At 39.1% G+C, this 23,062-nt stretch overlaps 1 protein-coding gene across 4 annotated transcripts in view; it reads left to right on the top strand.

The window, feature by feature from the left end:
• LOC120555709 (frizzled-3-like) overlaps positions 1–23,062 on the top strand; it is a 75,982-nt gene that overhangs the window by 24,394 nt on the left and 28,526 nt on the right. For all 4 annotated transcript variants that reach the window (XM_039794692.1, XM_039794689.1, XM_039794691.1 and 1 more), the window contains 7 exons: positions 4,400–4,596; positions 5,318–5,620; positions 6,107–6,269; positions 6,637–6,936; positions 7,178–7,429; positions 12,768–12,916; positions 13,642–13,756. In XM_039794692.1, the coding sequence (XP_039650626.1) occupies positions 4,400–4,596; positions 5,318–5,620; positions 6,107–6,269; positions 6,637–6,936; positions 7,178–7,429; positions 12,768–12,916; positions 13,642–13,756 (1,479 nt within the window). The remainder of the gene's footprint in view (positions 1–4,399; positions 4,597–5,317; positions 5,621–6,106; positions 6,270–6,636; positions 6,937–7,177; positions 7,430–12,767; positions 12,917–13,641; positions 13,757–23,062) is intronic.

Genomic DNA, 23,062 nt, shown 5'->3' with positions numbered 1-23,062 from the left:
CAAAGATAAGCAACAAAACTTATTTGATTGCATTAGTATTTTTTATGTAATTCCAGATACTCCCTCTGGACACCTTCGAGGCAAAAATGGCCCCATTGACTTCCATTATAACCACATGTTTTGATCTCACTGCCTTTACAGTATAAAACCATGCATTCTGTAATGTCAGCATTTCATTTGGAAGAAAACTAGTCATATTTGACATTTTTACAGTATTTCACCAGATTCAACTATTTTGCCCTTGTAGGCCGATGCATGAAATTATAGTTATATTATGGAGCTCTGTGTGTGTGTGTGTGTGTGTGTGTGTGTGTGTGTGTGTGTGTGTGTGTGTGTGTGTGTGTGTGTGTGTGTGTGTGTGTGTGTGTGTGTGTGTGTGTGTGTGTTTTTGCGGAACCGGAGCAAGCAATGATCATTTTAGGGCTGAAAAAAGGCATCTTTTGAAGGATGCATTTCATGTGTCTTTGAAGACGTGCTTGAATAAAAACATTGTCTCCTGCATGTGCTGTAAACTGGCGCTTATCATTTCAAATGGTTTGTGGGACATGGTGGCCCTGAAGACTGGTCTCCCACTATGGACATCCCACAGGCTCCGGGTGGATTCCCCTTTGGACCGGTACACACCAGCCAAGTGTGAAGTCCCATGTATGTTCGACTCTCTTGAGCATCCACATCACTCCATCCTGAGATTGAACACCTCCCGTGTAGGTTTGTCATTTCCTGAATCAGCTGGATCAAGTCAAGAGTGAAGAAAAGGTGGAAAGAGGATGCCACATCATGGATTCTTGATATGGCATATCTCGTGGGCTCTGACATCATGCCGGTCGGTGCTTGAATGTTGCGCAGCGTCTCAGTATTAGATGGAGACCAGACTTGCCAATTCTTCACTGTCCATTCAGTGTTAGGATGGACAGGATCTTCAGTGTCCTCTCCACTTTCAGAGGAAGGTTAGAGGCACTCACAGAGTTGGAGGACACCAGTGACCATTTTGTCAGACTCCAGAAACTTGTGTCATCTTCAGATGAGTCCTGCAGTTGGCTGGAAGATAAAGGCTCCTTCTCTTTGCTCCAGGTCTTTCTCCTTCTCTAGAGCCAGGTGCATCAACACACTAATAGTTGTTTTTGTTTACAACAAATGCAGGAGACAATGTTTTTATTCAAGCACGTCTTCAAAGACACATGAAATGCATCCTTCAAAAGAAGCCCTTTTTTCACCCAGATTTACACAAACTCTCTCTCACACACAGACACGCATGCATGCACACACACACACACACACACACACACACACACACACACACACACACACACACACACACACACACACACACACACACACACGGCTCCATAATATAACTGGCAAAAGTAAGGTGCGCTTTTTTCACCACTAAAATTATCATTGTTTGTTTACAGATTTACACAAACTCTCTCTCACCCCACAGACATGCATACATGCATGCACGCACACACACACACACACACACACACACACACACACACACACACACACACACACACACACACACACACACACACACGCATACATACACACACACACACGCATACATACACACACACACACACGCATACACACACACACACCCACCCACACACACACAAATATACATATATACACAGACACACACACACACAGACACACACACACATACACACACACACACATATACACACACACACACACACACACATCCAAGCAAGCACGCACGCACGTGCACGCGTGTGCACACACACACACACACACACACACAGCTCCATAATATAACTATAATTTCATGCATCGGCCTACAAGGGCAAAATGGTTGAATCTGGTGAAATACTGTAAAAATGTCAAATATGACTAGTTTTCTTCCAAATGAAATGCTGACATTACAGAATGCATGGTTTTATACTGTAAAGGCAGTGAGATCAAAACATGTGGTTATAATGGAAGTCAATGGGGCGCATTTTGCCTCGAAGGTGTCCAGAGGGAGTATCTGGAATTACATAAAAATACTAATGCAATCAAATCAGTTTTGTTGCTTATCTTTGACATATCCAAGCCTCTAATCACCACCAAAGCCCCATCTACATATTATTCATTATATGGGAAAAAAATCATTTTTTGTGTTTTTTTTTATAAAAAATGACATACTTCAAATACATAAACTGGCATTTAAAGGGTTAAAATCATGAAAATGATTGAATGTTTGGTGGTTTTGATTAGGTAAGAAGTTGTTTAAGTGATTCATGAAAAAAAAGCAGAAAACAATATTGATATATGATGATTTAATAACAGTTTTTGTGTGCGTGGACATTTTTGCCTCGAAGGTGTCCAGAGGGTACAAAATGAATCATTTAAGTTTAAAAGACATGTAAGAGTAAAAAACACTGGATTTAAAAAATTTGACTGAAAAGAAGGATTCCTACAAAATTTCATGCCATAAGAAGTAACACAGCAAAAATGATCACAAAATGAAAAAACAAAATTGAGAAAAATGTACAAAAATGACCGAAGAGGGCATGAGGGTTAAAAACCTGTGGGGTGAGCTAAAGAGGAGAGTGCATGAGAGAGGACCCAGGACTCTGGATGATCTAGAAAGATTGTGCAAAGAAGAATGGTCAAAGATCCCTCTCTCTGTGTTCTCCAATCTTGTGAAATGTTATAGAAGGAGATTAAGTGCTGTCTTGTTGGCAAAAGGGGGTTGTACAAAGTATTAACATCAGGGGTGCCAATAATTGTGGGACACATGATTTCAAGTTTTTTTTTTCTAAATGTGTGATTTCTTTTTTTACCACCAAAGTAATGTACTTAAATAAAAGGTTGGATTTTTCTCTTTTTTTGCATTTGGGTTCTATGTTGTTTAAAAAAAAAAGGAGAATTTTTAGAAGTCCATGACGCCATCTTAAACAGGGGTGCCAATAATTGTGGAGGGCACTGTATATATATATATATATATATAATTTTTTTTAAAATTTTTATTTAATTTTTATTTTATAATAAATCCTCTGCATTTAGCTTGTCTTATCTAATTAGGAGCAGTGTGCAGCCATATTCTGGCACCTGGGGACCAACCCAGTTGTAATAGCAGTGCCTACGTCACGGGCAATGGCAGGAGTTACCTAGCATGTATGCAGGTGGGAGGAAACCCACGCGAACATGGGGAGAACATGCAAACTCCATACAGAAAGGCCCTGCCCGGACATCGAACCCAGTACTAAGTAGCGCCTACTTGCTGTGAGGCAGCAATGCTAACCACTGAGGCACCATACCACCCGACAGTATTTAAGTCCTAATCTAATTTCTATGGAACAGGTTTTTTGGAACAAACTGATGAATAATTTTCTCGTCAGCATGAGCAGAAGTAGCCACCAGCTAAACTTCCTCAACAGAAAAGAGGTGTAAGTATTGCCCACACTGCTAGAGTGACCCCTGGCAATTGATCCATTGCCTCTGTGTTTTTATATAGAATTAAAAAAAAAGCAGTAGTAGTTGGAAATGCAAAGGGTGCCTTTTGTCTTTTCCATCACTCGCATTTTCTCAATCATTCTGGGGATTTGAATTAGCAACCTGAAGGTCACAAGCCTGACTCAGTCTTTAAAGTACCACTACAGGGACCAGAATCTATAATATTTTGTGTGTGGCTAGCCCTGCTGTCTGTCTGTTCAGTGTATTGACACATGGCTGTGGCTCAACCCTCAGATGTCTGTCTTTGCTGTCCCCACCTTCAAAGGGGTGTTTGGTAATATGATTGCGGCTATACATATTTCATGAGCCTCTAAATATTGATGGTATACTGAGTAGTATAAGTTGCAGCACAGGAGTTAGAACACATTTGTCCTCCTTCTGGCACTCCCTCCAACCTCTTTGATGGCTATTTCAGGTTACATATGAGCCTTCTCATATTTGCCACTGATAGCAGTTAACTTTAACCGTCTTCCACACACACATAACAGATTTAATAACAACCTTGTCACGCTGGTTCCAACAGACCATTGTATGACTATGATGCACTATTTTGTAGGGGTGTGCAAAACAATCGATCCACATTCGAATCACGATTCAAGCTCTACCGATTCATAGCATTCCAAAAATCAATTCATATTTTTAATTTAAAAAAATGTATTATTATTTTTTTTATTGTATGTCTACTGCAATCACATGGGAAAAATAACTACATTTACATACTGTGAATTGTTATTTTAATCGAGAATCGTTTTTGAATCGAAAATCTATTTTGAATCGAATCTTGAGCCTAAAAATCGATATCGAATCGTGACATTTTCTGAATCGTGCTCCCCTACTATTTTGCACTAACCAGTGCCTTCAGTTTACGCCTTAAAGCTTCAAAACATAAGTTCAAACATAAGTTTAAAACAAAATAAATGTCTCTCCTCCACAGCCTTTCCATCCCATGGTGAACCTAGTGTGCAGTGCTGACCTGAGGATGTTCCTGTGTGCCCTGTATGCTCCGGTGTGCACTGTTTACGGCCAGGTGTCCATGCCATGCCGATCTCTCTGCCAGCGGGCCAAGGATGAGTGCCACAAACTAATGGAGATATTTGGAGTAGCCTGGCCAGATGACATGGAGTGTAGCAGGTGTGTATGTGTATTACATTTAAAATCAACTAAGTACTTAAAAATATAAACAGTGTCATCATTTGAGATAATACAGCTGGTAATATTATTCTGGTTTTATTTTGAACATATACTGTATATTTGCGCAGGACTGAGCCTGCAATATGTGTTTTGCATAAACCTCAAATCTGCACTGTTCCTGCGCCTGCATCTTCTCTTTGAACTCATGCCAACTGCAACCCTACATCAAAAGCCAAACTAACTCTAAACTTCAGCATCTTGCCACTTATCTCACTTTCTTTGACTGTCATCTCTCCTGTATCTCCATACAGCAGCCCACTTTCTTCCTCTTTCTCTTCTTCCATGTCTCTCTTTGTTAATTCAGCTTGTCCTGGTATTTGGCCATGTGTCTTTTCTATCAGCTTATTTACTTGTATGTTTCTACACTTGGTTGCCAGTTCATTAGGTACACCTAGCTGAAACTAATGTAGTCTAATAAAACAGTCCTGCATTAAATCCTACCTTCATGAAGGTTATAATGTTCAGTTTTTGTTTAAAGGTGTTGACTCAGCTTTAAGGTCGTTTTGGATGATGTAGTTTTTAGGGTTGTTGAATTGTATTTCGTTATACTTAGAGGTCTTTTTGATATTTTGTCCACCCCATTTATATCAGTAAGATTATCAGCCAAATTGATAGCAGAATAAGCTGCATGATCTGATCTGACATAATCATTCTTTTCCAGGTTCCCAGATTGCGACGAGCCCTATCCTCGTCCAGAGGACCTGCTAACAAGCTCTGACCCCACTGACCAGTCGTCCATGACTGTCCAGAGAGACTACGGTTTCTGGTGCCCCAGAGAGCTCAAAGTCGACCCAGACCTGGGTTACACATTCATGGGCAAGAAGGACTGCTCTGCCCCGTGCCCCTCAATGTTCTTCAACCAGCAGGAGCTGACCTTCATCCGCTACTTCATAGGAGTCGTTTCCATTGTCTGTCTATCTGCAACGCTCTTTACCTTCCTGACGTTCCTCATTGATGTTACCAGGTTTGAATGACATCTTATATCAACTTTTTGAGTAAAATCACTTACAAAACTCAAATAGGATTGAGGAGAAAACAGAAATATGACTTATAAAAATGATTGCACAAATTATAGTGGTTGCACAAGAATCACTGGTAACACTTTACTTGAAGGTACTGTATCTACATAAGAGTGACATGACACAGTCATGAACACATGACACAGTCATGACACATGAACCATAACCATAACCATAACCTGTCATGACAAAAACCGAATGACTTACTAAAAGAAGCCTTATGTCATAAACGTTTATGACTTTTTTATAATGTTTATGACACGTTCATGACCGTGTCATGTCACTTTTATGTAGCTACCTTCAAGTAAAGTGTAACCAAATCACTTTGGTTAAAAAAAAAAAAACTATGTGGAATGAAAATTTGTTAATGAAATTTATGTAAATGTGAATTTTGTCCTGTGTTTATTTATTATTTTTTTTTACCCCATTAGGTTTCGATACCCTGAGCGGCCAATAATCTTCTACGCTGTGTGTTATGTCATGGTATCACTGGTTTTCTTTCTGGGGTTTCTGTTGGAGGACAGGGTAGCATGCAATGCAGTCAGCCCTTCCCAGTTCAGAGCTTCAACCATAACACAGGGCTCACACAACAAGGTGAGAGTTTATTTACAGCTAGTATCACCACAACAACATCACACATCTCATGGTAATGTTTTGTAAGATGTACACCATCCTAAAAACTTTCCTCAGTGTTATATTTTTAGATGCTGTGAATTAAACCAGATATTCTCACATGATTTATCGTAATTAAGTTGATGCAGATGTTTAAGACCCATTCTTAACGTGACAGCTCAAAATGTAGGTCCTGTTTACTCCAGTAAGATGCTTTTCAGCTGAATAACTCATATATTCTCTAGTTAATGATTAGACTTCTCCTACACTCCCACTCTCTCTCTCTCTCTCTCTCTCTCTCTCTCTCTCTCTCTCTCTCTCTCTCTCTCTCTCTCTCTCTCTCTCTCAGGTATGCACCCTGTTCTTCATGGTCCTGTATTTCTTCACCATGGCCGGCAGCGTGTGGTGGGTCATACTGACAATCACTTGGTTCCTGGCCGCTGTGCCTAAATGGGGTAGCGAGGCCATTGAGAAAAAAGCCCTCCTCTTCCATGCTGTTGCCTGGGGGCTCCCAGGGGCCCTGACTGTCACCCTCTTGGCCCTGAACAAAATTGAAGGAGATGGGATCAGTGGAGTGTGTTTCATAGGGTTGTATGACATAGATGCCCTGAGGTGGTTTGTTCTGGCACCACTCTGCCTCAACGTGGCGGTGAGTACAGTCAGAAGATAAATGAGTGGGTGGGTGGATGAAAGAGTTGATGAGTAGGATAGATGGATGGGTGTACGAACGAGTGTATTGTTGGCTGGAATTATGGAGAGATGGATAGATTAGTAAATGGATTGGTGGATGGTTGACAGTATTTTGGCCTGTCTGTCATCCAGCTCTTTAAAAAAATGAATCATTAATTTTAAAAGACTTCTCATTTATCTCTCTCTCTCTCTCTCTTCAGGTGGGTGTGTCTCTCCTGTTAGTAGGCATTGTGGCTCTGAACCGGGTGCGCATGGAAATCCCTCTGGAGAAGGAGAACCAGACCAAACTAGTCAAGTTCATGATTCGAATGGGAGTGTTCTCGGTGCTCTACCTTGTCCCCTTGTTGACTGTGATTGGGTGCTACCTGTACGAACACACTTACCGAAGCAGTTGGGAGACAACATGGATTGACGAGAACTGCAGGCACCATCACATCCCCTGCCCATACAAGGTAGAGAGAGATGGAAGTGAGAACATATGTGTTGTATGAGACTGTGTAATGTTGCTATGCTTGCAAGATAATGCATGTGTCATTTGTCAATAGGGATGCATTTTATTTGTGAATATGTATTTGTGGAGGAAAGCTTGCCGATCAGAAAAGACCACCAGATTACCTACCTAAAATATAAATAGCCTTAAAAGTTGTGATCAGTTTCACTGTATCTGTAATCGTAGATCATCTCGTAAATTCCCCAGGTATCACAAGATGAATATGCCTGTCGAGTAACTCATCAAAACTATTCTATTACCTGCTGTCTAAAAACAGATGGCATCTCAGGATCTGCCTGTCATCTCAGCTGGACATGGAAAACAAATACACCGACACACTCTTGACAGGATTTCCAGCCGTTTTCCTTTCACAGCTCACTCATGCTGCAGCATGCAAACTCCCCCTGATCTCTCTCTCTCACTCACTCACTCACTCACACACACACCGCAGCACACACACACACACACACACACACACACACACACACACACACACACACACACACACACACACACACACACACACACACACACACACACACACACACAGTGTGTTCTCACACTGCCAAAGTTAGCTGGATTGAAGTACTCAGTTACTCACTGTGGGGGATACATTGTTTTTCTATCCTCATTTAGTCACTGGGATAATGTGTGACAGTAGTTAACATACCAGTTTCATATGGGGAACAAAATGTTTGAAGAATGGAAAATTGGCTAATTCTTTAAAGGATAGTTCTGCTTTTTTACAATTTGAGCCTTATTGTTTTGGCCTTTTGGCCATCGGTTATTATAACATTATACTCACTTAAGTAATTGCTGAGATCTGGAAACAAGACATCATTGTTACAGCAAGGTCAACGTGACAAAAACATTAAAAGTCAGACAACAGTTAAGCCTTTATTTGGTGGTTCAACTGGAAAAAGCAGTAAATACAGTAGATCAAATTCAAACCAGGTAGTGTTTCTGTAAACTATGATGGATTCTTACAACGGACAGTTGGGGTCATAATTTTACTGTTTCCTCTTTCAAATAACTTTGACTAACCTTTGGATTTGTTTCCAACCTGTTTTATCCTCTGACTTGTTTTTTGACCGTTGGACTTCATTATTACTTTGTCCCTGAGCAATCACTGTTTGTGAGCGCTTGTTTGAGTGAGTGAGAGCTGGCCGTTGCACATGTGTGTGGCTGCGTGAGTAGGTATTTGTGGAGGGGAGGGAGCAGAGCGCTGTATGCATCATTAGCTCAGCTAATACAGCTCTCAAGACCAACTAACCACACAAAACCATCTCTGTTTCTCTGTCTCTTTGTCTTTCACCATCTCTGCTGGTTCTCACACACTTACTTTCTCTCAGTCAGTCTCCCCCTTGTACGCCTCTACTCTCTCTCTTGCTTTCTGTGTCTGTGTGTCTCTCTCAGGGCCTGCTCAGTCATGCTCTGCTGCCTGTACTCTGTAACATCTTTGTAGCGGTTGTGAAGAGCGGTGCAAGTGTGGTGTTTTGTACAGTCTGGTGCTAAATGAATAACCGAATGAATGTGCACAATGCAGACACAAACACACTCTACTGCATACAAACAATGTGCAATGAAAGCTTTTCATCAGTTTCCCACATAAAGCATAAGATACAGTACAGGCCAAATGTGTGGACACACCTTCTCATTCAAATGTGTTTGCTTTTATTTTCATGACTATTTACATTGTAGATTCTCACTGAAGGCATCAAAAATATGAATGAACACATATGGAATTATGTACTTAACAAAAAAGCATGAAATAACTGAAAACATGTCTTATATTTTAGATTCTTCAAAGTAGCCACCCTTTGCTTTTTTATTAATAAGGGAAAAAATTCCACTAATTAACCCTGACAAAGCACACCTGTGAAGTGAAAACCATTTCAGGTGACTACCTCATGAAGCTCATTGAGAGAACACCAAGGGTTTGCAGAGTTACTTTGAGGAATCTAAAATATAAGACATGTTTTCAGTTATTTCACACTTTTTTGTTAAAGGTACAATATGTAACATTTCTGCTTTAAAATGTCTAAAAATGACCATACCTATGTTATATATTTTTATGAGTTGTGTTCTTACACTATCCCAAATGTTTCCACCAAATGTCAAACCCAGAGAAATCTGTTATTTTATTTTCAGACACGGCACGTTTCCTTTAGTCGCCCGTCAGTGGCGTCATATAACCTTTCACCCTCCAGTTACTCTAACTTCCGTCAGAACACTGGCACCAAGATGATACGTTCAGGAGTAATTGTAAATCATGCAATGTCACAGAAAAAAAATACTTGTAACCGTAATACTGCTTTTTTTTTTGGCCATAAAGCATCATTTTGTGATTAATTACATCCCACTTTTTATCACAGTAATACAACAGATACCTTATTTATTTTGAAAGTTCAATATCGACAAGTAGCTAACATTGATGCTAATGCTTTGTGGGTAACATTATGAGGTTACAACATCATTCAACACGCTTTAGTATGACTGTTTAGACCACAGTTAACAGGACTGGGCCAAACCACGAATAACTTCACTAGCAACGTTAACTGTATAGATTAATCTAATGCTAATTTAGCCAGCTAGAACACCCCGGTCTGTCTGCCTCACTCCCCCGGCGCAGAGAGACTCAGTCGGGGATGACAGCTGACAACAGCCCCGGGACATATAGCTAGCTAGCTATCGTTAGCCCCCAGTCAGCTATCAGCCAGCTACTTTTATTACAGCAACCCCCCGGCCAGAACTTATCTCCAGTGCCTGGTGCTTACGACGCTAACGGCAGTTTAATTAAACGTCAGGAAACGGACCATATCAGACCAGGCACCGAGTCACAACAGCGGCCATCCATAGAGTTAGCTACATCTCCGCGGCTACCGGTGCATGTGCTGAAAATCTCCTCCTCGCCGAATTTTTTCCCTCTTCGCTTAAGCTGTCTTTACGCGTTAGCTAAATTAACCTGACAAAAGGTGAGTTAAGCACCAAAACGAAAAGTTAAGATTACTGAAAAGTGAAGGGGAGATAATTCCGGCAGCTGGGAGATGTTCTGCTGCTGCACAACCGGCATCGAACGTCCTGGCTCGCTGTCGCGGAGATTCCCCGACAATCCCCACCCACACCCGTCTCTCAGCCTCGTTTAGTAGCGCTAGCGTTACAACACACACTCGGCCCGCCGTGTTGAAACGATCCAAAAGGTGACACTGATATGTGAAATATTTTGTGTTTTAGCTGCTGGCTACTGTTAGCTTGCTGGCTCACGAGCTAACTGGTCAGCTACAAATAAAAATCTAATCAAGAAAAACGTAATTATGTTGGGGAAACTGCAGCTATTTTATTAGAGTGAATAAACTTGAACGGGTAAACTCGTCCGTGAACTGATGCATTCTAACTGGCAGCGAAGGTGTTTAACACTTAAAACTCCCATAATTCCACGCAACTTCCCAACGTCATCAAAAGTCCAGTTTTACCGTCCATTGTTTTGGTTGAGAGACCCCTAGTGGCAGAAAGTTACATATTGTACGTTTAAGTACATAATTCCATATGTGTTCATTCATAGTTTTGATGCATTCAGTGAGAATCTACAATGTAAATAGTCATGAAAATAAAGAAACACATTGAATGAGAAGGTGTGTCCAAACTTTTGGCCTGTACTGTAACAAAACTTTTAATTTAAGTGTTTGTTTATTCCACCATTCTGCTGAGTGCTGTTACAGTGGTTTTATAGTAAGAGGAGTGTCAGCTTATTTGTGAATGACAGACTATATGAGAGGGGGTGGAGGCAGGTGCAAGTGCTTATATTACTTGTTAGTGTATGTGTGCATGCATGTGTCTGTAGCTGTGTGTAAGAGCTCATGACGAGAGTACCCTTTTACGTCCTATTGTGGCTCTGGAATTTTAATATTGCTATGTGTTATTTGATCTTTACCCTAGGGGGTTTTGTGTGCAAATGTTTGTCTGTGTGAGAGGGTACTATTGCAATTTTTTGGGATAATTGAAGACTCTGTGGCCATTGTTCAAGTTCAAGTGACTTCATTTTTGTGTGTCTGTGCATGGGTGGTAATTTACTGAAGGCCCAGGGCTTCTTGTTTTATCTAAATCTGAGACATTTAATCTCAGCCTGGGCGAGACAGACAAAAGCTAATTAATACATACCAATTCTTCTGGCCCCTGATTCTTTCAAAAGCAAGAAACGCGTAAGCTTTCTAAAAGTCCTCCTCCCCTGGGAGTTGTCTGTAGAAGATGCGAGTGTTAAAAAGCTATCTTAATAACATCCTTACAAGAGTACTATTTTGATTTCAATGGGAAAGTTTATTGTACACATAGATTTTTTTAGTATTGCATCATGTCTGGAACCACTACACTTTGATGGTCTTCATTAAGAAAAGGCCACCTGTTGTTGCCTGTATAACTACAGAATTTGTTATCCGCTTACTTCCATGTGAGTCAAAACAGAGAAAACGGAGACAAAATAAAAAAAATAAATGACCCCTTTTGGGTATTTTCCATACAGTACACCCCACCCCACCCCTGGCAGTGTGAGAGCACTGTCTGTGATATTTGTTAAGATGTAATGAGCAAAATATTCTGGTTGTGAATTCACACTGTAATGGTTTGTTCACAACATACTATATATTCAGTGCTTGTTTTGGTGCTGCGTGAAGATAAAATTGTTAACCTCAGCAGTTTGCTGTTTATACAACAGTTGCAGTGTTTTTTGATGGTTCCTCAGTAGAGTATTATCTTTCAGAAAGATAAAATCATGATGTAAGGGTGAACTACTGTATACCTTGCATTTTAATATACTGTACATTATACTACCTACATTTGCTCTCTGTTTATGTTTTAAAACAGTTCTTACCTCTCAATCTACACAACTGCTGTAAACCCCTGCCCTCTGGTGGCAGATACTGTATCCTGCATCAAAGTTCAAGACCAACTGAGGAGAAAGCAGCTGCTGCAGTTCAGCTGCTGAAGCAGCTGGGTTTTTCTAGGATTACCTCCTCTCTTCCATCATTCAAACTGACTGACTGGGCTTAAAACACTTGTCACTGCTGGATGCTTTTGGTCCACTTAATGTGCAAGTAGTTTTGGTGGCATCCTAAGCATTTCATATTTATTTAATGTGTTACTGTTGAGGAATTATTTGTCCTGCACTTCAATACTTAAATGCAATAATGAAATGTGTTCTCTTCACACACATTTACAATTCAGGCTCCCATTTCAGGCTGTATTTTAAACACTCCGTTGTATTTATAAGATGATTGTGTAATATTTAATATTTCTGTTCTTTTTAGGTGGAGCAGACCAGCCGGCCAGCCATGGTATTGTTCCTAATTAAATATCTGATGATGTTGGTGGTGGGGATCCCATCTGTTTTCTGGGTGGGCAGCAAAAAGACCTGTTTTGAATGGGCCAGCTTCCTGCATGGACGCAGACGCAAAGAGTAAGAAGATTTCAGTCCTAACTTTTCGCCTCCCTCGTATAATTTTGTGTTATTAGGCCAAGTTTCTTTTTCCAAGGATAGAATTAAAAGACCAGAATGTAGGATTTATGGAGCTCTATTGTCAGAAAGTGAATATAATATTGATAATTATTTTTTTCATTAGTGTATAATCACATGAAACTAAGACTTGTGTTTTCAATCTGTGACCTCATTGCCAGATGCCTCTAAATAAGTTTGTGAAAGCACATGTACTGCATATCTGATTGTGCTATCGGATAATCATTTTGTATGTTACATTTTATTGTCCGTGTGTATTTATTACTTCAGACAGACAAATTGCAGTGTATTAGTAACCAGTAGTAATCAGATGTCTGCCTACACTCCTCTATGGACTATGACTGCTCCTCAGATCTATGCAGGGTAAATTGAGACAGCTAGATAGACTATCTGTAAAATCTGAGTTTTCTCTCGCACCACTGTTTTACAGCGGCTCCGTGCAGAGCTTAGTGCCGCCCATGACGATTGTGATTGGTTTAAAGAAATGCCAATAAACCAGAGCACGTTTTTCTCCCATCCTAGAATGCGATGTGGACTAGCCAGACCCTCCTCCGCTCCGCAGCGGGTGGATGGTCTGGCAAAGCGAGACAACCTTTTCCCCCTCCACCTCTTGTCTACCATTTTTAAACCCCTCTCTCCTGCCCTCCCTCATCCTCCTCTCTCTGCAGCAGTGGGGTGAATGAGTCCCGTCAGGTGCTGCAGGAGCAGCCAGACTTTGCCCAGTCTCTGCTGCGAGAACCCAACACCCCCATCGTTAGGAAGTCCAGAGGAACATCCACTCAGGTAGGACGGCTAACAGCGGTGATGTAGCAGAATCAAAAGTAATCTTTGTTATACTAGTTGAATACGTAACAGAATAGGCAATAGTATCAGTAGTTATAGTTATTGTAGCAGTAGAAGTAGTAGCTCCAGGAGTAGACAAATAGTTGTAGTATCATCTAAGATAAGAGCACATGAAACCTGACTTGTGTGAATCCTGTATGGATTGAAACCTACAGTATATTCACTGGAACTAGAAGTCTGTGCAGGCCAAAAACTAAAACCAGAACTAGGCCCGTACCTGCGTTTTTAAAACCTAACCTGACTCAACCCAACCGGTGCTGTGACCAATTTTAGGCCAGAAGCTACATTGTTGCTAAATTTCATCCTTTACTGTCCATTAGATCGGCAGGATAAATTGGCTACACTACCCACAGGGCTTCTACCTGCAAAACATGACACGCATGGATGCAGATGATTGACACAAAGTCAGAGAAATTAAGTTCTTAATAATTTACATTTGAAACTAACAAAATCCAAACTCAGTCTGGGTTAGTTAACAGAACTCTGAACAGGAAGTAGTAATATCGCTAGGGGCGGCTTTGGTTCAAGAGGTAGCGTGAGACTGTTTTTTTCTTTACAACATGATATCCAATTACTTTTTCTTTTTACATTTTTATGACATACTGTTCATTTTATGACATACTAGACTTTTTTCATTATTATGATTTACTATACTATCATTTGCTGAGCCTGGTTCAATCCCCAGTCCAGGCTGAGCCTTTTTGTGTGGAGTTAGCATGTTTACCAGACTTTCTTTGACCTACTAGGTATACTATACTATGACTTTTTTTATGACTTTTTTCTAGATACTATACTGTTTTCTACATACTTTATTTGGAGGCATGTTAGCTCAGTGGTTTACACTGATACAATAAACACCAGCAAGTATGCAGTGCCGACCCTTAGCCTTGGTTCGATCCCCAGTCCAGGCTGAACCTTTCTGTGAGGAGTTAGCATGTTTTCCAGACTTTCTTTGACCTACTATACTATGACCCTTTTTTTTTTTTTTTTTTCCTTTTTTCGACATACTATGCTATGATTTTTTGACTTTTTCAGACATACTATACAATGACTTTTTAATAATTGTTTTCGACATAATATACTATGACCTTTTTATGACTTTTTCAGACATACTATACTATGACTTTCTTATGACTTTTTTCAGACATACTATACAATGACTTTTTTATAATTTTTTTCCACATACTATACTATGACTTTTTTATGACTTTTGTTGACATACTATACTATGACTTTTTTTATACATTTTTCTACATACTATACTATGACCTTTTTATGACTTTTGTTGACATACTATACTATGACCTTTTTATGACTTTTGTTGACCTACTATACTATGTCTTTTTTATGACTTTTTCCGACATACTATACTATGACTTTTTTTTATAATCTTTCGACATACTATACTATGACTTTTTATGACTTTTGTTGACATACTATACTATGACGTTTTTTATCTATTTTTTGACATACTATACTATGACTTTTTTTATAATCTTTCGACATACTATACTATGACTTTTTTATGACTTTTTTCGACATACTATACTATGACTTTTATCTATTTTTGACATACTATACTATGACCTTTTTATAATATTTCGACATACTATACTATGACTTTTTATGACTTTTGTTGACATACTATACTATGACTTTTTTTTATAATTTTTCGACATACTATACTATGACTTTTTTATGACTTTTTTCGACATACTATACTATGACTTTTTTATCTATTTTTTGACATACTATACTATGACTTTTTTATCTATTTTTTGACATACTATACTATGACTCTTTTTATAATTTTTCGACATACTATACTATGACTTTTTTTATAATTTTTCGACATACTATACTATGACTTTTTATGACTTTTTTCGACATACTATACTATGACTTTTTTTTATAATTTTTCGACATACTATACTATGACTTTTTTTATCTATTTTTGACATACTATACTATGACCTTTTTTTTATAAATTTTTCGACATACTATACTATGACCTTTTTTTTTATAAATTTTTCGACATACTATACTATGACTTTTTTTATCTATTTTTGACATACTATACTATGACCTTTTTTTTATAAATTTTTCGACATACTATACTATGACTTTTTTATGACTTTTTTTGACATACTATACTATGACTTTTTTATCTATTTTTTGACATACTATACTATGACTTTTTTATCTATTTTTTGACATACTATACTATGACATTTTTTTATAATCTTTCGACATACTATACTATGACCTTTTCTTTATAAATTTTTCGACATACTATACTATGACTTTTTTATGACTTTTTTTGACATACTATACTGACTTTTTTATCTATTTTTTGACATACTATACTATGGCTTTTTTTATCTATTTCTTGACATACTATACTATGACTTTTTTTATAATTTTTCGACATACTATACTATGACTTTTTATGACTTTTTTCGACATACTATACTATGACTTTTTTTTATAATTTTTCAACATACTATACTATGACTTTTTTATCTATTTTTGACATACTATACTATGACCTTTTTTTAAATACATTTTTCGACATACTATACTATGACTTTATGACTTTTTTTCGACATACTATACTATGACTTTTTTATCTATTTTTTGACATACTATACTATGACTTTTTTAAATAATTTTTCGACATACTATACTATGACTTTTTTGTATCGATTTTTGACATACTATACTATGACCTTTTTTTAAATAACTTTTTCGACATACTATACTATGACTTTTTTTTATCTATTTTTTTGACATACTATACTATGACTTTTTTATGACTTTTTTTGACATACTATACTATGACTTTTTTATGACTTTTTTCGACATACTATACTATGACTTTTTTTAATAATTTTTCAACATACTATACTATGACTTTTTTATCTATTTTTTGACATACTATACTATGACTTTTTTTATCTATTTCTTGACATACTATACTATGACTTTTTTATGACTTTTTTGACATACTATACTATGACTTTTTTTTATCTATTTTTTGACATACTATACTATGACTTTTTTATGACTTTTGTTTGACATACTATACTATGACTTTTTTTTATAATTTTTCGACATACTATACTATGACTTTTTTTATCTATTTTTTGACATACTATACTATGACTTTTTTTATCTATTTCTTGACATACTAATGACTTTTTTTTATAATTTTTTGACATACTATACTATGACTTTTTTATGACTTTTGTTCGACATACTATACTATGACTTTTTATCTATTTTTTGACATACTATACTATGACGTTTTTTTATAATCTTTCGACATACTATACTATGACTTTTTTATGACTTTTTTTGACATACTATACTATGACTTTTTTTAATCTATTTTTGACATACTATACTATGACTTTTTTTTATAATCTTTCGACATACTATACTATGACTTTTTTTGACATACTATACTATGACTTTTTTTATAAATTTTTTGACATACTATACTATGACTTTTTTTGACATACTATACTATGACCTTTTTATCTATTTTTTGACATACTATACTATGACTTTTTTATCAATTCTTTGACATATTATACTATGAAATTTTTTTTATAATCTTTTGACATACTATACTATGACCTTTTCTTTATAAATTTTTCGACATACTATACTATGACTTTTTTATGACTTTTTTTGACATACTATACTATGACTTTTTTATCTATTTTTTGACATACTATACTATGACTTTTTTATCTATTTTTTGACATACTATACTATGACTTTTTTTTATCTATTTTTCGACATACTATACTATGACTTTTTTATGAATTTTGTTCGACATACTATACTATGACTTTTTTTTATCTATTTTTGACATACTATACTATGAGCTTTTTTTTATAAATTTTTCGACATACTATACTATGACTTTTTTTATCTATTTTTGACATACTATACTATGACCTTTTTTTATAAATTTTTCGACATACTATACTATGACTTTTTTATGACTTTTTTGACATACTATACTATGACTTTTTATCATTTTTGACATACTATACTATGACTTTTTATTTATTTTTGACATACTATACTATGACTTTTTTTATCTATTTTTCGCCATATACTATACTATGACTTTTTATGAATTTTGTTCGACATACTATACTATGACTTTTTTTTATCTATTTTTGACATACTATACTATGAGCTTTTTTTTATAAATTTTTCGACATACTATACTATGACTTTTTTTATCTATTTTTGACATACTATACTATGACCTTTTTTTATAAATTTTTCGACATACTATACTATGACTTTTTTATGACTTTTTTTGACATACTATACTATGACTTTTTTATCAATTTTTTGACATACTATACTATGACGTTTTTATCAATTTTTTGACATATTCCATCCATCCATCCATCCATCTTCGTCCGCTTATCCGGTGTCGGGTCGCGGGGGGAGCAGCTCCAGCAGGGGACCCCAAACTTCCCTTTCCCGAGCAACATTAACCAGCTCCGACTGGGGGATCCCGAGGCGTTCCCAGGCCAGGTTGGAGATATAATCCCTCCACCTAGTCCTGGGTCTTCCCCGGAGGCCTCCTCCCAGCTGGACGTGCCTGGAACACCTCCCTAGGGGAGGCGCCCCCAGGGGGCATCCTCACCAGATGCCCGAACCACCTCAACTGGCTCCTTCGGACGCAAGGAGCAGTGGCTCTACTCAGGCTCCTCACGGATGACTGAGCTTCACACCTATCTCTAAGGGAGACGCCAGCCACCCTCCTGAGGAAACCCATTTCGGCCGCTTGCACCCTTGGATTCGTTCTTTCGGTCATGACCCAGCCTTCATGACCATAGGTGAGGGTAGGAACGAAAACTGACCGGTAGATCGAGAGCTTTGGGCTTCTGGCTCAGCTCTCTTTCGTCACAACGGTGCGATAGATGGAATGTACTACCGCACCTCGCTGCCGATTCTCCGACCAATCTCCCGGCTCCATTGTCCCCTCACTGCGAACAAAACCCCAAGGTACTTGAACTCCTTCACTTGGGGTAAGGACTCATTCCCTACCTGGAGAAGGCATTCCATCGGTTTCCTGCTGAGAACCATGGCCTCCGATTTAGAGGTGCTGATCCTCATCCCAACCGCTTCACACTCGGCTACGAACCGATCCAGTGAGTGCTGAAGGTCGCAGGCCGATGATGCCATCAGGACCACATCATCTGCAAAAAGCAGGCGATGAGATCCCCAGCCCACCGAACCGCAACCCTCCCCACCCCGATCACGCCTCGATATCCTGTCCATAAATATTACAAACAGGATTGGTGACAAAGCGCGGCCCTGGCGGAGGCCAACCCTCACCTGAAACGAGTCCGACTTACTGCCGAGAACCCGGACACAGCTCTCACTTTGGTCGTACAGAGATTGGATGGCCCTGGAGTAGAGACCCCCCACCCCCATACTCCCGCAGCACCTCCCACAGTATCTCCCGGGGGACCCGGTCATACGCCTCTCCAAATCCACAAAACACATGTAGACCGGTTGGCATACTCCCCGGGCCCCTCCAGGATCCTTTCGAGAGTGAAGAGCTGGTCCGTTGTTCCACGGACCAGGACGGAATCCGCATTGTTCCTCCTCAACCTGAGGTTCGACTATCGGCGGAACCCTCCTTTCCAGCACCTTGGGTAGTAACTTTACCAGGGAGGCTGAGAAGTGTGATACCCCTGTAATTGGCACACACCCTCTGGTCCCCCTTTTAAAAAAGGGGAACCACCACCCCAGTCTGCCACTCCTTTGGCACTGTTCCAGACTTCCACGCATGTTGAAGAGACGTGTCAACCAGGACAGCCCCTCCACACCCAGAGCCTTGAGCATTTTTGGACGGATCTCATCAATCCCGGGGGCTTTGCCACTGTGGAGTTGTTTGACTACATCAGTGACTTCCGCCCGGAAATCGACGACAATCCCCATCATCCTCCAGCTCTGCCTCTAACATAGAGGGCGTATTAGTCGGATTCAGGAGTTCCTCAAAATGCTCCTTCCACCGCCCTATTACCTCCTCAGTTGAGGTCAACAGTGTCCCATCCTTACTGTACACAGCTTGATGGTTCCCCGCCCCCTCCTGAGGTGGCGAACAGTTTTCCAGAAGCACTTTGGTGCCGACCGAAAGTCCTTCTCCATGTCTTCTCCAAACTTCTCCCACACCCGCTGCTTTGCCTCTTTCACGGCAGAGGCTAGCCGCTTTCGGCCCTTTCTGCACGGTCAACTGCCTCCGAGTCCTCTGGGATAACATATCCCGGAAAGACTCTTTCTTCAGTCGGACGGCTTCCTTGACCACCGTGTTCCACCACGGTTGCCGTGGGTTACCGCCCTTGAGGCACCTTAAGACCCTAAGACCACAGCTCCGGCCGCAGCTTCAGCAATGGAAACTTTGAACATTGTCCACTCTAGTTCAATGCCCCCAGCCTCCACAGGGATGCACGAAAAGCTCCGCCGAGGTGCGAGTTGAAAGTCCGTTGGAAGAGGGCCTCCTCCAGACGTTCCCAATTTACCCGCACTACACGTTTGGGCTTACCAGGTCTGTCCAGAGTCTTCCCCACCCCTGACCCAACTCACCACCAGATGGTGATCGGTTGACAGCTCTGCCCCTCTCTTCACCCGAGTGTCCAAAAAACATACGGCCTCAGATCAGATGAAACGATTATAAAATCGGATCATTGACCTTCGGCCTAGGGTGCTCTGGTACCAGGTACACTTATGAGCATCCCTATGTTCGACACATGGTGTTCGTTATAGACAATCCATGACTAGTACAGAAGTCCAACAACAAACAACCGCTCTGGTTTAGATCAGGGAGGGGTCTTCCCAATCACGCCTCTCCAGGTGTCTCCATCATTGCCCACGTGGCGTTGAAGTCCCCCGAGCAGAACAATGGATTCCCCCACTGGCGCCCCCATGCAGGACTCCACTTACGGTCTCCAAGAAGGCCGAATACTCGAACTCCTGTTTGGTGCATATGCACAAACAACAGTCAGAGTTTCCCCCACAACCCGCAGGCGTAGGGAGGCACCCTCTCGTCCACCGGGTAATAACTCCAACGTAGCGGCGCCAGCCGGGGGCTTGTTAGTATCCCCACACCCGCCGGGGGCGCCGCACACCCTGAGCAACTCCGGAGAAGAAAAGAGTCCAACCTCTATCCAGGTAGTACAGTTCCAGAACCGAGATTGTAGTGAGGTAAGCCCCACCAGATCTAACCGGTAGCGCCCACCTCCCGCACTCAGTTCCGCGCCCTTCCCCACAGAGAGGTGACGTTCCACGTCCCCAGAGCCAGCGTCTGCTGCCCGGGTCTGGTCCGTCGAGGCCCCTGACCTTCACTGCCACCCATGTGGCAGCGCACTGACCCCAGCGGGTTCCTCCCACAGGTGGTGGGCCCATGGGCTGGAGAGATGGGAGCCACGTAGCTTGTTCGGGCTGTGCCCGGCCGGGCTCCGTGGCAAACCCGGCCACCAGGCGCCGGCCGACGAAGCCCGCCGTCTGGGCCTGGCTCCAGACGGGGGCCCCGGGCTTCCTCCGGGCAGGGTCACTCCATTTCTACCTTGTTTTTCCATTGGGGTTTTTGAACCATTCTTTGTCTGGCCCCTCACCTGAGACCACTTTGCCTTGGGAGACCCTACCAGGAGCACAAAGCTCCAGACAACACAGCCCTCAGGTTCACAGAGACACACAAACCTCTCCACCACGATAAGGTGATGGTTCACGGTTTTGACATATTATACTATGACATTTTTTTTATAATCTTTCGACATTCTATACTATGACCTTTTCTTCATAAAGTTTTCGACATACTATACTATGACCTTTTTATGACTATTTTTTGATATACTATACTATGACTTTTTTATCAATTTTTTGACATACTATACTATGACTTTTTTATGACTTTTGTTCGACATACTATACTATGACTTTTTTTTAATAATTTTTCGACATACTATACTATGACTTTTTTTTATCTATTTTTGACATACTATACTATGACCTTTTTTTTATAAATTTTTCGACATACTATACTATGACTTTTTTTAATCTATTTTTGACATACTATACTATGACCTTTTTTTATAAATTTTTCGACATACTATACTATGACTTTTTTATGACTTTTTTTGACATACTATACTATGACTTTTTTATCAATTTTTTGACATATTATACTATGACATTTTTTTTATAATCTTTCGACATACTATACTATGACCTTTTCTTTACAAATTTTTCGACATACTATACTATGACTTTTTTATGACTTTTTTCGACATACTATACTATGACTTTTTTTTATCTATTTTTTGACATACTATACTATGACTTTTTTATCTATTTTTTGACATACTATACTATGACTTTTTTTTATCTATTTCTTGACATACTATACTATGACTTTTTTTTATAATTTTTCGACATACTATACTATGACTTTTTATGACTTTTTTTGACATACTATACTGACTTTTTATCTATTTTTTGACATACTATACTATGACTTTTTTTGACATACTATACTGACTTTTTTATCTATTTTTTGACATACTATACTATGACTTTTTTTTTATCTATTTCTTGACATACTATACTATGACTTTTTTTATAATTCTTCGACATACTATACTATGACTTTTTATGACTTTTTTCGACATACTATACTATGACTTTTTTTTATAATTTTTCGACATACTATACTATGACATTTTTTATCTATTTTTGACATACTATACTATGACCTTTTTTTAAATACATTTTTCAACATACTATACTATGACTTTATGACTTTTTTCGACATACTATACTATGACTTTTTTTTATCTATTTTTTGACATACTATACTATGACTTTTTTATCTATTTTTTGACATACTATACTATGACTTTTTTATCTATTTCTTGACATACTATACTATGACTTTTTTATAATTTTTCGACAATACTATACTATGGACTTTTTATGACTTCTTTTTCGACATACTATACTATGACTTTTTATCTATTTTTGACATACTATACTATAACTTAACGTTTTTCGACATACTATACTATGACTTTTTTTATCTATTTTTGACATACTATACTATGAATTTTTTTATAATCTTTCGACATACTATACTATGACTTTTTTATGACTTTTTTTGACATACTATACTATGACTTTTTTTATCTATTTTTTGACATACTATACTAT

The sequence above is a fragment of the Perca fluviatilis genome, chromosome 3 (assembly GCF_010015445.1).
Source record: "Perca fluviatilis chromosome 3, GENO_Pfluv_1.0, whole genome shotgun sequence".
NCBI lineage: Eukaryota > Metazoa > Chordata > Actinopteri > Perciformes > Percidae > Perca > Perca fluviatilis.
The sequence above is the reverse complement of the archived record's forward strand: the minus strand, read 5'-3'. Positions and strand labels throughout refer to the sequence as shown.